The sequence below is a fragment of the Branchiostoma lanceolatum genome, chromosome 8 (assembly GCF_035083965.1).
Source record: "Branchiostoma lanceolatum isolate klBraLanc5 chromosome 8, klBraLanc5.hap2, whole genome shotgun sequence".
NCBI classification, from domain to species: domain Eukaryota; kingdom Metazoa; phylum Chordata; class Leptocardii; order Amphioxiformes; family Branchiostomatidae; genus Branchiostoma; species Branchiostoma lanceolatum.
This window is the reverse complement of record NC_089729.1, coordinates 2,015,695-2,030,618: the sequence shown is the minus strand read 5'-3', so window position 1 is coordinate 2,030,618 and position 14,924 is coordinate 2,015,695. Positions and strand designations below refer to the sequence as shown.

The 14,924-nt window shown below is 46.2% G+C and overlaps 2 protein-coding genes across 6 annotated transcripts in view; both read right to left on the bottom strand.

Moving 5' to 3' along the window:
• Positions 1-1,341: 1,341 nt before the first annotated feature.
• Positions 1,342-5,086, bottom strand: LOC136440020 (ras-associating and dilute domain-containing protein-like). Its single transcript, XM_066435766.1, has 5 exons — positions 4,811-5,086; positions 4,030-4,193; positions 3,665-3,730; positions 3,056-3,129; positions 1,342-2,554 (listed from the first exon to the last, which is right to left on the bottom strand). The coding sequence occupies exons 1-5, from the start codon at positions 5,049-5,051 to the stop codon at positions 2,455-2,457; spliced, it is 645 nt and encodes a 214-aa protein (XP_066291863.1). The 5' UTR covers positions 5,052-5,086; the 3' UTR covers positions 1,342-2,454.
• An 874-nt stretch (positions 5,087-5,960) lies between these two features.
• Positions 5,961-14,924, bottom strand: part of LOC136440019 (ras-associating and dilute domain-containing protein-like) — a 58,485-nt gene continuing 49,521 nt past the window's right edge. For 4 of the 5 annotated variants that reach the window (XM_066435760.1, XM_066435762.1, XM_066435761.1 and 1 more), the window contains 12 exons: positions 14,569-14,681; positions 13,754-13,865; positions 13,249-13,343; positions 12,789-12,963; positions 11,305-12,276; positions 11,063-11,100; positions 10,157-10,406; positions 9,206-9,333; positions 8,619-8,746; positions 8,019-8,191; positions 7,464-7,614; positions 5,961-6,295 (listed from right to left, as the gene is read on the bottom strand). In XM_066435760.1, coding sequence (XP_066291857.1) covers positions 5,976-6,295; positions 7,464-7,614; positions 8,019-8,191; positions 8,619-8,746; positions 9,206-9,333; positions 10,157-10,406; positions 11,063-11,100; positions 11,305-12,276; positions 12,789-12,963; positions 13,249-13,343; positions 13,754-13,865; positions 14,569-14,681 — 2,655 coding nt within the window. In that variant the 3' untranslated portion in view covers positions 5,961-5,975. Of the gene's footprint in view, positions 6,296-7,205; positions 7,228-7,463; positions 7,615-8,018; positions 8,192-8,618; positions 8,747-9,205; positions 9,334-10,156; positions 10,407-11,062; positions 11,101-11,304; positions 12,277-12,788; positions 12,964-13,248; positions 13,344-13,753; positions 13,866-14,568; positions 14,682-14,924 lie in introns of all 5 variants that reach the window. The other variant, XM_066435763.1, reaches the window with a different exon arrangement.

The following is a 14,924-nucleotide window of genomic DNA, read 5'->3' as shown; positions in this document are numbered from 1 at the left end:
GGTCATTTTTCAGGATATCAAAGTCCGAAACCACAATGCAATGATATTTCCGAACAGTTGTAGCAGTTACATGCGGTCGCCCTCCTATGTCACATGCAAATCTAGCCTGCCTGCCTTTTCGTGCTCTCTTGCCATATAAGGCAACGGCTATACAAGGATTTGGGAACGTATTGCCATATAAGGTCTTATTGTGTGCGACACAATGTTGAACCAAGCTTCCCTGGTTCCTGCCTGCAAGGTAAAAGCCAGAACAATGCGTTCCGGCGCGCATGCGCCGAAACGCAAAAAATACACGAACAAACGGCCGTACCGCACACATCAGGCCTACGCGAAACAACCCGTGTGTTGAGTCGGTAGAACGTCAAAGTCGACATCCACCGTCATGGCAACGTGTACATTATTCATGGAAAGTTAGCCGGATGCCGTAGCATTGATAAAACTACTATGTCCATGTATTCCTTGTTGTATTAGGAGCAAACTTTGAGGAAAATATCGTCCTCAGTCCACAATCACACGCAACATTTAGACGAAAAAAGTGTTCCTTACAAACCTTTGTCGTCTGCTTGACAACAGGATTCTGGGTAATGATATGGCGGCGGGAAAATACACGTGCCGTAGGTTGTAGCAACAAAGAGGGGTTTTGATGATTGATCACACTTAGAGTCCAATTGCAGGTCAGCAATTTTAAGAAAATGAGTTGTCTTGTAAATGACTGTGTTTAGCAGGAAGCGGATGTGACATTTGTCTTATAAACCAGCCAACAACGATGTAGTGTGATATTCTCCCACGAAGCCCCCAGACTGTTCCAATAAGGGACGGAGAGTTTTTGTCCTCGTCGCCTTCTAATGCATACTTATCGAAGCTTTTTTGACAGTGTTCTGAATACGTTAGTCTGTCAAGTTTGCATTTCTAGCGGTATTACTGATGTTGCGTCTAGCACATATCCCTTAATACCCCGTTTTCGAAAAATCGCGAATTTAAGTACCCCGCGAATTTATGTGACCCAACGTTACCATAGCCCGCACGACAGATGTATGTATTAAATGGTTATAGAAGAAGCGGACTGTACAATGTAGACTTGAAAGTTTCCACAACTCGAGCACGGTCGAAAAGAGTAGGGGGTAGGGGTCCTTCCCAGTGTGGTTCAAAACCTACACTGCAATGGCGGCGACTGGGACAACCGTCGTATTAAGATCACCTGAGTTCAGGCGCCGAATGACACACCACTATTAAAGAACCTAGGCTTGCGATTCAAACGTAAGCTCCTCGTCAGCCCCTGGCTGCGAAGAGAGAGTAGTCGGCCCAGCCAATAACAATAAAAAGTAAGGTACACTTTCAACATCAATAATGAGAGAAAATTTATTGGTACAAAAGTTTTAAAACACTGAATAAATTATCCATTATAAGATTTTTGTCACACGTTTCAAAACGTACCTATAAGTACAACAAAAAGAACGAAACCCTACGGTCACACGCATCAGTTCCTTTGTGGAAATAAATATTTACTCCTTATAAAATGTATCAACAAAACTCTGTATAAAACATCTCAAAACACAAAATCTCAATTTTACATCTTATATCTCATTGGCAACAAAGTTCTTTCACGAAGCAGGTGCAAAGTCGGCTACAATGATGACATTTGAAGAATATCGCTACATCCACAGTATAAATGTTACATCAACTCTTATATTGCTACATCAATGCTACATGTACAACTCACAGCACTAAGTGTACAGAAATGCTTCCCACCATTTCGCACATTTTGTCAGAAAAATAATTAAAGAGAATTTTACATACCATAACTCGATCCCTTTAAATTGTAGCCTAGTTGTAGAACGTACTAAAGACGTGTCACGAGCCACCATAATATCATGTACTCAGGACGACATATCCTTTTGACAGCACCTCTACATTGTAGCCATTTCTGACACTACAGCGCGATCATACACTATTGTTCCAATATTTTTGTTACAATATTGTTACAATATTAATTTTATTGTTACAACATGCTTTGTTCAAGTGCCGCCCGGCAGCAAGTGTTTAAGTGGCTTTTCTCGAAGGTTACACAGGTAAAATCAAAGTTACATACAACCATTATTCACATCTCCGTTTTACCATGTGGCTCATCATTTGGCATAAACGAACACGCAGATGAAAGATGGGAAGATATCTTGGCACTTGTCTTAAGATGTCTTAAACGATGTAAATCGGTGTAAACAGGTCCCACAACCGTCGTGCGAGTGAATGCTAGTGTAAACAGGTCACACAACCGTTGTAGATAAGATGTGAGTGTGAACCCCCCTCAGCAGCTGGAGGCCGTGATCTTCATAGCGATGGAGCTGTCGGACTTCGACAAATGTCAGTGTAAACAGGTCCCACAACCGTCGTACAATTGAATGCTAGTGTAAACAGGTCACACAACCGTTGTAGATCAGATGTGAGTGTGAACCCCCCTCAGCAGCTGGAGGCCGTGATCTTCATGGCGACGGAGCTGTCGGATTTGGCCACCAAGAACCGCAGCTGCTCGCCCGCGTTCCGGATCAGCAGCATCGCGCTGAAACAGAAAACTCGTCAAATAAGCTGCTAGGGGGCCCTAACCTACACCACTTCTTTATTACATCACAAGCTATCAGCCACCCAAAAATCAAGACCATAGCACGTCCAGGTCAAAAGATACAAACACGGAAGTTCTGCTGCAGTACCAAGGTCACATACCAGGGGGCCCAAAATCGACCTTAAACTTCGGCTTCACAAGACCTGCCCACATACCAAATATCATCATAATCCATCAAGAGGTTCTGGAGTTATGCTAACTATAGTAGTGCGGAAACACACACACACAATGACACACCCAAAACTATATCTCCATTTTTTATGGAGACAACTAGGGCCCGATTTACACACAAGTTTTGGGGCTGTGTTTGAGGAGTTTTCGGCTGCTCAAGTGGATTTTTCTACTAGAAAACCGTACTTGATTGACATAGGATTCTCCTTGCATAGTCCCGAGTCGACTCCAAGTCGACTTAAAAACAGCCCGCACCCCGCTAACCCTCACCTCTGGTAGTCGGCCCCGACCAGGCTGGTCCCGTTCACCGCCAGAATCCGGTCTCCCAGTCTCAGCCGGCCGTCCTACGGAATACACACCCGTTTGTTTGTTTGTTTGTTTGTCATTTACGACGTAAAACGGAGGGAGGCTGAACATGCATCTTCACAATATGTGTACAAAAAACTCATAAAAAACATCAAGGACACTGGAAAATGAAAACTAATATATACATTGGTTTTACATGCATATATTGAAGTTACTTCAAGAGTTAAAGAGCTTTCTAAGGGCTCTGTCACACTTGTGCGTATATTCAAGTGTGCATGAGTTCCGCAGTTACATTTTTTGGTTTAGGTAAATTTTGCGGGGAGGAAGTTGTTTTCTACCTTGACCCACTGCTGAGCAGTCTAGTTATCAAACCAAAGAAATGACTTCTTTGGCTGCAAACTTAACCTCAACCAAAACTATGTTAATACGCAACTCATACGGGCTTGTATATACGCACATGTGTGACAGGGGCTTAAAGGGAGCGACAGAGTCACCCAGAGAAAGGGAGGGACAGGAATAGAGAGAAGGAGAGAGAGAAAGAAAGAAAGAAAGAAAGGGAAAGATTTTTCTGACCTTGTGCGCAGGTCCGTTCGGCACGAGTGTTCTGACGTAGATTCCCGGAGACTTCAGTGGAGTGTACTGCAGAATAGATACATAAAACAGTCACAACAAGGAAACTGCAGCAACATCAACATCAACAAGTCATGGATGATATGTTAAAAAGGCCAAGTTTTGAAACCCAGTTTTGTTTCCGAATCCAACGAAATCTCCAATGGTTGTTTTTCAATCCGTTTCGTCAGCGATGCATCTTGTCATCCAGATTTTCTAAGATTTGGTTCTTTCTGCGTTGTCTTCTCAACATGCCCAAGGTCATCCTGCCCATCATCGTCCCGGAAACAAACAAACAAACACACAAACAAACAAGCACGTGTCCTCACCAGCCCGTCTATGAGCCCGAGCCCCAGCCCGGTAGGACTCCGCCCCAGATCTACCACGAACACCTCGTCCTGACCATCATCCTTCCGCCTGATGCCCTCCAGTAACCCCACCACTGACGACTTCCGGGAAGACCCGTTTTGATTCCCGGAAATGTCGTCATCGGCTGGAGGGTGAAAGAATCCTAGTATTAGTAGTATTTCTACAGATAAAAAGAAAATAACTCTCCTCTTAAGTAACAGAACACACGTAGTAGTAGTAGGTTTTATGGTCTTCCCTAGTCTCCAAAGGAAGAGGTCAAGCCTGACTAGTTGCGTTTTAAAATTAGCATAAAAGTTGTCAGATATATAACGTTACGTCATACATTATATTGCTCTTCATCCTCTGTTTTGTCCTATTAACTGCAATTATAGCCTTGCGCCATGGTGATAAACTAACTATTCATTATGTTATCGCTAACAGAGCTCTAAATGCAGTTAGCTGCTCATTGCATCAGACATCCTGATATCATAGCCCTACAAAAGGGAAAAGAAGCCGTGAAAAACCAAGAGTCACCTTCGTCGACACCGTGAGAGCCGACACAAACCTTACTAACTGAAGGAAATCCAGTCCCTGATGGAAGATAGAGCACTGGAGTGAAGAAAGCTTCAGGTTTGGCTCGAGCAAAGCAAAGTAAAGTAAGTAAGAACTCTAAAGTATCAAACTGAAAAGAAATGATTTCTACGAAGTTCAACAGGTAAAAAGTTAAACGAACATCAAATCGAGAGTAACATAGAATTTTACGTTTTCCGCGGGGCGTTTCGTCCACGATTCCGTCAGGCTGTGTTCCGTTCGGCTGTGTGACGTCATGTTCGTTAATCGTCGCCAGTGACGTCACCTCGCTCACGGGGAGGACGCGCAGTCCGCTGGACGACAGTGACGTCACTTCGACGTCATCGCGCACGTCGACGTAGTTGTGCGGATCCTCCTTGACGCTGCTGACGTCGCCGGCGACGCCGTCGTGGAGGGAGTCGTCGTCGCTCATGTACACCACGCGCGCCGTGAACGTGCCCTGAGAGGGGGGGGGGCATAAGAGTTTCACAAATGAGTTAAAAAGTTAGTTTAAGTCCTCCCCGCACCAGACAAAGGTGCATAAGGCGGCGCCCATCTCCGTTTCGGCAGCCCTGGGCCACACAACTTTGTGCAAATCACTACAGCAGGGGGCTAGTCCACTGGTAGTAGTGTGTGTTTAACTACCATACTCTTTCCAAAATGCTGAGTGCTAAGCAGAGAAAGCAGTATGTACCATTTTTAGAGTCTTTGGTATGACCCGGCCGGGGATCGAACTCACGACAAATGAGCAGAACCTTTAAAGTAGCAATACGGCAGGGATAGAATCACGCTACTTTAACAACCCTTAAGCTGCCGGTCCCGGTTTGATCAGGGATACAGAAGCATGCCTTATGTGCTGGGCCCGGTTATAACCGGAATAGGGTATTCCCCAGAAGAAAACAGCTTTGCATGGGTGTAGCGACTCGAAGCACGGAAGCTAGGGAGTTAGGGCAGCCGCCTGCTTCGCGGGTTTCGTGAGGGAGGTCAGGAGTCAAACAATTTGGGTTTTTACTTGGCTGAAAATCTGGCAGCTTCAGCAATACGGCAGGGATAGAATCAAGGCATTCAAGTGTTTGAGCTCGAGGTAGTTTACGGAGGCTCAAATCGCACGTAGAGGACTGACGGTGTGTTAAGACTTACGGTCGGAACCCGCCAGAAACGCAACCTTACCATACGGCACATCAATTTTTAAAAATTTTTAAGAGGATTTTCAGCAAGGCTGTGATAGAACCGATATCCTGATCTAAGACAACATTGACCTGTTGTGAAACATCAACGAAGGTCGAGAATACTCTTATTTTGCTGCCTGAAGCCTATCATGACAATTCTGGAAGGGCCGTTACGCACAGCTTAAGGTTCAAAGTTCAAAAGATTTGAGAATATCTTTCTTTACCTGAGTGTCTAGTGGAACGGGGTCGACTGAGGACACTTTCAGTGGAGTGGAGGTCGCACTCGGCTTCAGCAGCTCCTCCTGGCGGCTGACGATGATCTGCAGGCCCGGCTCCGCCTGTGGTCGCTTCACCTGAGGCTCCTCCTGCGGTTCCCCGAACAGCCGCAAGACGGCGTCCTTGTACTGCCGGAAGGACGGCTGGGCGGGCGGCGCGGCCAGGTCCAGTTGGAAGCCGGAAATCGGCAGCACCAGAGGGGGGTGGTTGTTGAAGCTTTCCAGGATGTCCGCTGGAAGGACATGGGGAAATGATCGTTAGGACTGATTCTTCTTCTTCTATCCCCAGTCTAACTATTTGACCGTTTGCGGGGAAGAAGTTATTTTCTACTTTAACCAACCGCTGCATGTCACAGCCCGGTTATCGAGCAGTAAAACCCACTTGGTGAAGGAGAATGAATATTCTACATTGTCAAACGCATCCTTCTCATGAAGCGTTACACCGCGTCTCACATGCATGGTGAGGAAGGCACCTTAAAGTGCCAAACCTTCGGTTTAATCAAGCTTGGCTTGACAATGAGCAATCAAAGATGTCTTCTCTCTTCGCTCAATAAGTTTTCGTCATGATTATGCACCCTTCTTCTTGTTGCGTCGTAGGTTAATCTATTCATAGTCTTCGTATGATAACCTCTGCTCCATAGACACAGATGCCTGTCTGGCCAGTCCGTGTGACGCCCAGGCCACCTGTACGGATAAGCCCCCTCCTGCCCTTGATGCGACCTGTACCTGCAACACTGGATATACACAAGGAGAAGCCTTCTTAAAGGCAACCAAAGCAATATTAGGGCCAAAAAAATGAAAATAAAGAAAATGCTGAAATCTTTATGGTAGTGACACTTACTAATACTGTTAAGCACATCTGCGTTTAACTTCACACTTTGAGCATTTTATAAACCTGTGCAAAAATGTGCTGTACGATGTTCCCCTTAATTTGGCGAGCCTACAAAAACTCTGGCGATGGTTTTCAGTGGGTTCTCACATCACAATGACGTCATGTTTTTGCATCATATACATTGTGATAGTGTTGTTTGAACTATTCATGTATAGAAATGACTGAATAGATTGACTTCCAAAATCCGATTTTTGGGGCCCAAATATTGCTCTGGTTGCCTTTAACCTCCTTGGTTTAACCCCGCGGCTCACCTGTTTTCAGGGCGGGTTCGACCTCCTCCGGCTTTGGCCATGGAGGACAACATTCCCATCTTGGGTTGCCTATTGGACCCTCTCTCCGTAGCCGACTCCCTTCATACAATTGACTCTATTTGGCCAATTTCTACTATTTTCCCAGCGACCCGCGGAGACTGGTAGAGGCTAGCTACCTTGATGCGACCTGTACCTGCAACACTGGATATACACAAGGAGAAGGCCTTCTTAACCTCCTTGGTTTACCCCGTGGCTCACCTGTTTTCAGGGCGGGCTCCACCTCCTCCGGCGGCGGGAACCATCCCCGGGGCCGGGGCCTGCCGGGGCCGAGCTGGTACTCCCCCAGAACCTGCTGCAGCTGCGCCGCGTTCAGCGCAGGGAAGTCCCGCCGTAAAGTCGCCCAGTCGGACTGTGGGGGAACGAGAAGGCGGTGAAAATCAACAACAACAACAACAAGCTATCTGCCACCAAAAAATCAAGACCATAGCACGTCCAGGTCAAAAGATACAAAAATGGAATTTCTGCTGCAGTACCAAGGTCACATACCAGGGGGCCCAAAATCGACCTAGAATTTCGGCTTCACAACACCTGCCCACATACCAAATATCATTGTAATCCATCAAGAGGTTCTTGAGTTATGCTGACTACAGTAGTCCGGAAACACAAACAGACAAACAAACAGACAGACACACAGACACACCCAAAACAATATCTCCATTTGTCATGGAGATAACAACAATAACAACATAAACTAAACAATCCACCGACCAATCAGTCGATCTATCAATCAAGAAAAGCAACCAAATACTGTACCTGTAACAGGTGTACTTTGGGCGTGGCCAGGAGGTCCACGGCTGCGGACAGCTTGGCCAGGAACCTGCCGGCCTCCTCCCCCAGCCCCGCGTCCGCCGCCCAGCCCTCCAGCTGGTCAAGGTTCCCGCGGATCTGGACTCCCTTCTGCCACTTGTAGAAGCGCCCCCCTGCGCCTGAGGACAGCAAGACAATGTTTGTTTGTATTGCTTCGTTTTTTCGTTTCAAGGCATCCTCATTAGAGGTGAAGCATGATGCTTTTTCAAGTAGCTAGTGGTAGTGTATTGTGGCTTCGCTACGGCTCGCATTTTTGGCCAAGTACACCGGGTCACTCCTACTATTTTCAATAAGTGTGTTGGGTTCTTTTACGTGCAGAGGTTTGATGCTTGAGGCTAATGCTGAGTGCTAAGCAGAGAAAGCAGTATGTACCATTTTTAGAGTCTTTGGTATGACCCGACCTGGGATCGAACTCACGACATACGAACAAGAAAAAAAACACAAAAATATAGACTGGGTTAACCTTCTCAATACTGACTAACCCCATCAGCAAAATAAATTTGCTGCCAAACAGCAGCCTTAGCATGCTGAGGGTTATAAACTTACCCCTCTCCATGAGCGTGTTGAAGAGTGATGCGTTCATGAAGAAGAACAGGTAGGAAAACATCTGTGACGTCATGTGGCCGTGCAGCTGGCAGTCCTGCAGGATGGACCAGGTGGACTGGAGCACGTACCTGGGGAAATACAACACCTGAGTTTCACACCTGAGGAAATAAAACACCTGAGGAAATAAAACACCTGAGGAAATACAACACCTGCGTTTCACACCTGAGGAAATTAAACAACTGAGGGAATAAAACACCTGAGTTTTACACCTGAGGAAACACAACACCTGAGGCCATAAAACACCTGAGTTTTACATGATCAGTAAACTTGAAATGGACTTTTTCTTACAAGATCATCGCAATGAGTGATGAACAAACTGCAGCCTCTACCAGGCTCCATGGTTCGCTGGAAAATAGTAGAAACTGGCCAAATAGAGTGGCTTAATAAACTCTCTCCGTAGCCAACTCCCTTAGCATGCTAGTCAATCTATTTGGCCAATCTTCACAATTTTCCAGCGATCCGCGGAGCCTGGTAGAGGCTAGACAAACTGGACTAAGAATGACGAAAGGAGACTAATTATAACTCACGTGATAGCGTCCACGGTTTGGCTGCTGGGTTTGTCGGAGGACCTGCCGGCTTCGGGAGTCTCCGATGATTTGTCGTCCTCTGCGAAAGGGTTGCTGTCTAGGACTGTCGGCAGGGCGATGTACAGCGTCTGGGCAAAACCACAATAGTGAAACGTCAGGCTACTCAAACACAAGAGAACTCCAAGACGAGATCTGACTTTACCGGGTTGATGAAGACACAAATTTCGTTTCAAAAGTTCGTTTTGTTGTTTGTAAACATACTATATTAGGCTGTTGCCGTGTATGGAGTCTCCACTTGTTAACAAAATAGTGAGAATATCCGTCTTGTAACAAAGATAAGCATTAAAACATTAACAACATCATTTTTTCAACCCCGCATCAACTTTGGTACAATGTGTCTCCAGACTTACACGATACATTTTAAAACTGTGTATCAATGGAAATAGTACGCATACATCGATGACACAATACAAATACCTTGGTGAGGTGGTATGCACGTATTGATGAAGTAGTGAACAAACATCGAAGGTGCAGAACACATACCTTGTCCTTGGTTCAGGTAGAACACATAAGTTGATGACGCAATTCACAACTTGGTGAGGTGATATATAATACACATACATCGATAACGCAGAACACATACCTTGGGGGGGGGGGGAAGTACACATAAGTCGGCGACGCAATACACACACCTTGATGAGATAGGGGTAAAGTGGTACACATAATTTGATGACGCAGTACACATACCTTGGTGAGGAATAACACATAAGTCGGCGACGCAGTACATGTACACATACCTTGGTGAGGTGGTACACATATGTCGGTGACGCAGTACACACACCTTGGTGAGATAGTACACATATGTCGGCGACGCAGTACACATACCTTGGTGAGGTAGTATACATACCTTTGTGAAGTAGTACACATAATTTGATGACGCAGTACACATACCTTGGTGAGGTAGTACACACTTTGTTGGAAAGTGTACATGACGACCTCCTCCAGCACGGAGAGGACCTCCTCGTCCGCCACGGCGACGGAGGCGCGGGTGTTGGGCGGCAGGGTGGCGGGCGGCGCCGACAGGTACTCCGGCAGGTGCGCCTGGAGGAACGCCAGCATCTCCAGCGAGTTGGACATCCAGAAGATGATGGGCTTGAGCAGGGGGAGGAGCTCGTCCGTGGCCAGGATCGGGTCGCTCGGTCTGGGGAGGGAAAATGTGCAGGAGGAGTCTGTATGCATTTCTGGCAATCTATCTGTATCTGTATCTATATGGCCGGTACAACTGCCGTTAGGCGTAACACACCGCTTCGCAGGCACGCGGCGCGACAGTAGCTGGTCATATTACACCGAACGGTCTGTTACACCTGAGTCTTTACATGTCTGACTGCAAACGTTCTTTAAAGCTACTTAGTGAGGAAGCTCCTACGGTACTTGATGACAACGAGTTCCAATCTACAATGGTTCTCGGAAAATAGTTCAAATAAACTTATCGACAAAGAACATGCGTGCAAAACGTCCTTGACAACAATGACACTTTATCGTTTTGATTTGCTTTGGCACGACCAGTAGATCATTTTGATCATCAGGGTTTTCTATAGTTCAAGTTTCTGTCCAGACAGACAGTGCCATTTTCGCTAACTTTGTGGCTGTTACGTATAGCAGTGTGCAGTAGTTTCAATGGCGTTCTCTTAGATAGATCTAGATTGTTACTACGTTATCTGTAAATTGCTATACATTATTACCTATACAATTAGCCTAGAAAAACGTTTACCTATTGTGTGTCTGTAAGTTGCCATACATTGTCACTTATGCGATTGTTGTGCAATAAAATCATTCAATTCAATTCAATACACTTACCTGTCACCTGGTCTGTTGGAAATTTCCTTCGTTCTCTCCTGAAGAAAACACAAGAAGATGATTGTCAAAACCTTTTCTTTCATGATAATCATGCAATTAATGAGGAGCTTCTACTTCCGCATTTTTGCCATTTTCTTTGGCTCTTCTCAGCAAATGTGAACGACACGAACTCCTAATCATATTTTGGATCGAAATAAAGAAAACAATGCACAATTTTTCATCAGTAGCACAGAGACACTCACCCAAGCAATGCTTTGAACAAGGCTAGAAATCTTCAACAGTAACTTCCGGGTTGTCGTCTGGTCTCCCGTCATAGCCGAATATTCCACGCATGCGCACATCAGGTACGCCGGCGCCAGCTTATATCCGGGACCTTCCATGGTTACCATGGTAGTGACGTATTCCAGAAGGTCGTCCTCCTTCCCGGGAAGGTAACAGAGTTTGAGTCTCGTGCGATCGGCCTGCCAATCAAGAAGTCTCTGATTGGGCGGTGACGGCGCGGCTTTTTTCTCTACCGCGGGACTGGCTGGCGGATTAGATTCCTGGTGAGGGGGTTCCTCAAGGACCATTTTTGGGACCGGCAGACTTTTCTCGTCGACGATCGAGGTCTGCACCGAGTGGGAGACGGGGACGTAGTCGGGCTCGGCGGACTCTCGGCCCGTGAGCCACTTCAGTTCCCTGGGGATCTCCCGCACCGACGTCGGGTCTTTGAAGAGGAAGACGTAGTGTTCCCCGAAGGCGACCAGGTCGCCCGGGTTGAGTTCTACCCTGTGGTAGACCGGGACGCCGTTCACAGTCACCCGGGCGCCCCGGAGGGGTTCCGCCGTGACCACCTGCCGTACAGGCTCGCTGTCTACCGAGTCCGCCGCGGCCTTTCTACACAGCCAACAGTGCTGCGGGAGGATGTCCTGGCCGGACAACAAGATGTCCACTTTCACCGGCTCCGGCGTGGCGCTGCCTTCGGTCTCCCCCTGATCCGTCGCGCCGTCGCCCTGCCCCCTCTCGGGCCCGCCTACCTCCCCGCCCCGCCCGACCATGGCGACCGGCTCGCTCAGCAGGAACAGCAGCAGGTCCAGCTCTGGGTTGCAGCCCCGTATCGTGAGGAGGAAGGGGTAGTCTACGGGCGGGCGCACGCTGTACGCCGAGGAGGTGCCCTGAGAGCTCTCGGTCTCTTCGGGCTCCTGCTCGTTGCTGTCGTCTAGTCTCGAGTTAAGCTGTTGAAAAAGTTGTTGTTATTCACAACTGTTGAACAATAACATGTTGCAACAGTATACATTTAACATGTTTCCGTTAATCCGTAACATCTGATCGCTGTAAAGAAATGTCCATCCTGTCAAACTTGTTTATAATTTGTACTTGAATAGAGTATTGTTCTTTATGCTCTCTATTCGATCCATTTCCAATTTTTTTTATTGTTTATATCTTGAAATTCATGTCGTTTTACCATCATTTACATTGTTGTTTGTTTCTCGGCTGGCAGCTGTCTAGCTGATCAGTGCGATGTACCAACACAATCGATATCAGCGTTCTTCTTACACACATTGCTGTCGTCTAAGCTGTTGAAAACGTTGTTATTTCAAAATCATTTCACAATGGCGTCTTCCATAATTTTGATATAGTTTTTAGTGTACGAAATAAACTTTTGGTCATTTTGGTCTATCAGAGAGGAATTCGTTTTCATCAACACGGTACTTCTGCATCAGATGACCTTGAAAAAAAAACTGACCTCTATGCTGCTTCCGATGTCCTTCAGGTCACGTGACAGCTCCTCCTCGCCGACCGTGCGCGACCGAGCACGTGACATCTGTATTCTCCGCGCCTGCGCGTTGATGCCCGCCGTGATCGTGTCCACGCCGTCTGACTGAAACAGGTGGATCTCCTCTCTTCTTCGCATCTCAAATCTGACAATTCATCAATCAATCAATCAATCGATCGATCAATCAATCGATCAATCTTCATACAAAGAATGTTGACGCAAAATGAGAATCTACGTCATTCTTAGTACTTCGAACATGTAGTTAGGAAAACTTGAAGAAAGGAAAATTCATCCGCATTCTCTGTTGGTCAATAATGTTCGGATAACGCTAAAGGAAAATAGCATGTGACCCAATAAGTGACAGTGACTGAAATCAAAGTCTCTTTCAGTAACTTTGAAGGTTTAAGATATGTCACGACAAACAGCACACCTTCTGGAGTATCCGGTTTCCGGTTTCCATAGCGACTGAATCTCCAATGGCTTCTCGTTGTCTCCGATGACCCTGACGCACTCCTCCTCCCAAATCTGAGACAGCAGCGAAGGAACAGGAGAAACGTTCCTTAAGATCTTGAGAACACTTTTAAATCCAAACATATGGACTCCAGGAAGAATAGCGTAAGATTGTAAAAAAAATTACATTAATGGAGATCCCAATAAAACAACCAAACAAACAAACAAACCTTATAACTGAGCTAATCTTAACTACAATTTATTCTCAGGGAATCACCGTCGATCATCTCACTATAATTTTAAAATGTTACAACTCAGACACTCAGATTTACATTTCAGACACTCAGTGCGATTCTGGCTCTGCTTGACTGATGCACAGTCTTTGACAGAGATAGAATGTTGAACACAATTTCATATATTAATTAACCTTACCATTGTTATTATTTTTGCTAGGACATCTTATTTTTGATCAGAAAGGAATTCACCTTTTCCTCGTTTTTTCCCTTTTTGCCCGGTGAATGATGGGCAATCTCGTCTGGCCGGGGGTCCCGCAATCTTCCGATGACGTCACACAGCACGTAGTCCGCATGCGTCTCTCTGTGGGGGATTTCATAGAAGTGTCAGAGGTCAACTGACAAGTAACGAAAGCGAAGACAGACTGTTCAATTATCTCTTGGTCGTAGATAGATAAGTATGTGATACGTCTGTCTTTGTGCCGTTGTCGCTATATCAAAGCGGGGATTCCAATGAGGCGAGGCCATTATTGTGCCATGCACAGATGTCGAGCAATAAAGTTCATTAAGTAATTAATCAATTAATTAATTAAGGGAACACTGAGAGCTCACAAAATTTGACGAAGTCCTGAACAGGTTTTCAGCAATTGCTCAATACTCTCCAAGGTCTTCCGATAGTAGTCTCTACCAGGCTAACTACGCCGGCTATAGGGAGAATATTTGCCAGGGTTTCACTTGCAGATTGGACCCTCTATCTGTAGCCAACTCCCTTAGCATACTATTCACCCTATCTGGCCAATTTCTACTATTTTTCCAGCCATCCTGGCATCGGTAGATGCTACTAGTATTCCGATAGTCCCTCAATACAGGATTTTACCATGGTCAATACTGACCGACGGAGGCCATATCATAGTCCCTCAATGAACTTTCAATCTTTGAAATTCAAAGATTTTGATCGCCCCGTAATAATGGGACCAAAGTATGTAGAAGAATAAATGATTACATGTAATTCAAATCTGTGTAAATCAGTTCCAGAGTAACAAATAAACAAAAACAAACAAACAAACCTGTCTATGGAGTATCTCTCCAGCGCCTCCTTGACCAGTTCCCGGGCCGTGGACCCCCGCGTGGCCAGCACGCTCTTGTAGTTCGCACCTTGTTCAATCATGGCGCCGAACACCTGCGCAGTGAGGACAGGACAGGTTGGTCAGTAGGTCACGGCAAGGTCAAATACAGGCTAGAACAGAACAGGTGGGTCACTAGGTCACGGCATGGTCAAATACAGGTGAGGACGGGACAGGAGGGTCAGTAGGTCACGACAAGGTCAAATAGAGGTTAGGACAGGACAGGTGGCTCAGTAGGTCACCACAAGGTCAAATAGAGGTTAGGACAGGTGGGTCAGTAGGTCGCCACAAGGTCAAAT

Excerpts from the sequence above, each read along its gene's own strand:
- LOC136440020 (XM_066435766.1), bottom strand. The coding sequence starts at position 5,051 with ATGAGCGACGACGACTCCCTCCACGACGGCGTCGCCGGCGACGTCAGC. Across the intron at positions 3,731-4,029 it reads TCGGGCTCATAGACGGGCTG|TACACTCCACTGAAGTCTCC; the intron begins GTGAGGACACGT and ends TCTATTCTGCAG. Across the intron at positions 3,130-3,664 it reads CGAACGGACCTGCGCACAAG|GACGGCCGGCTGAGACTGGG; the intron begins GTCAGAAAAATC and ends TGTATTCCGTAG.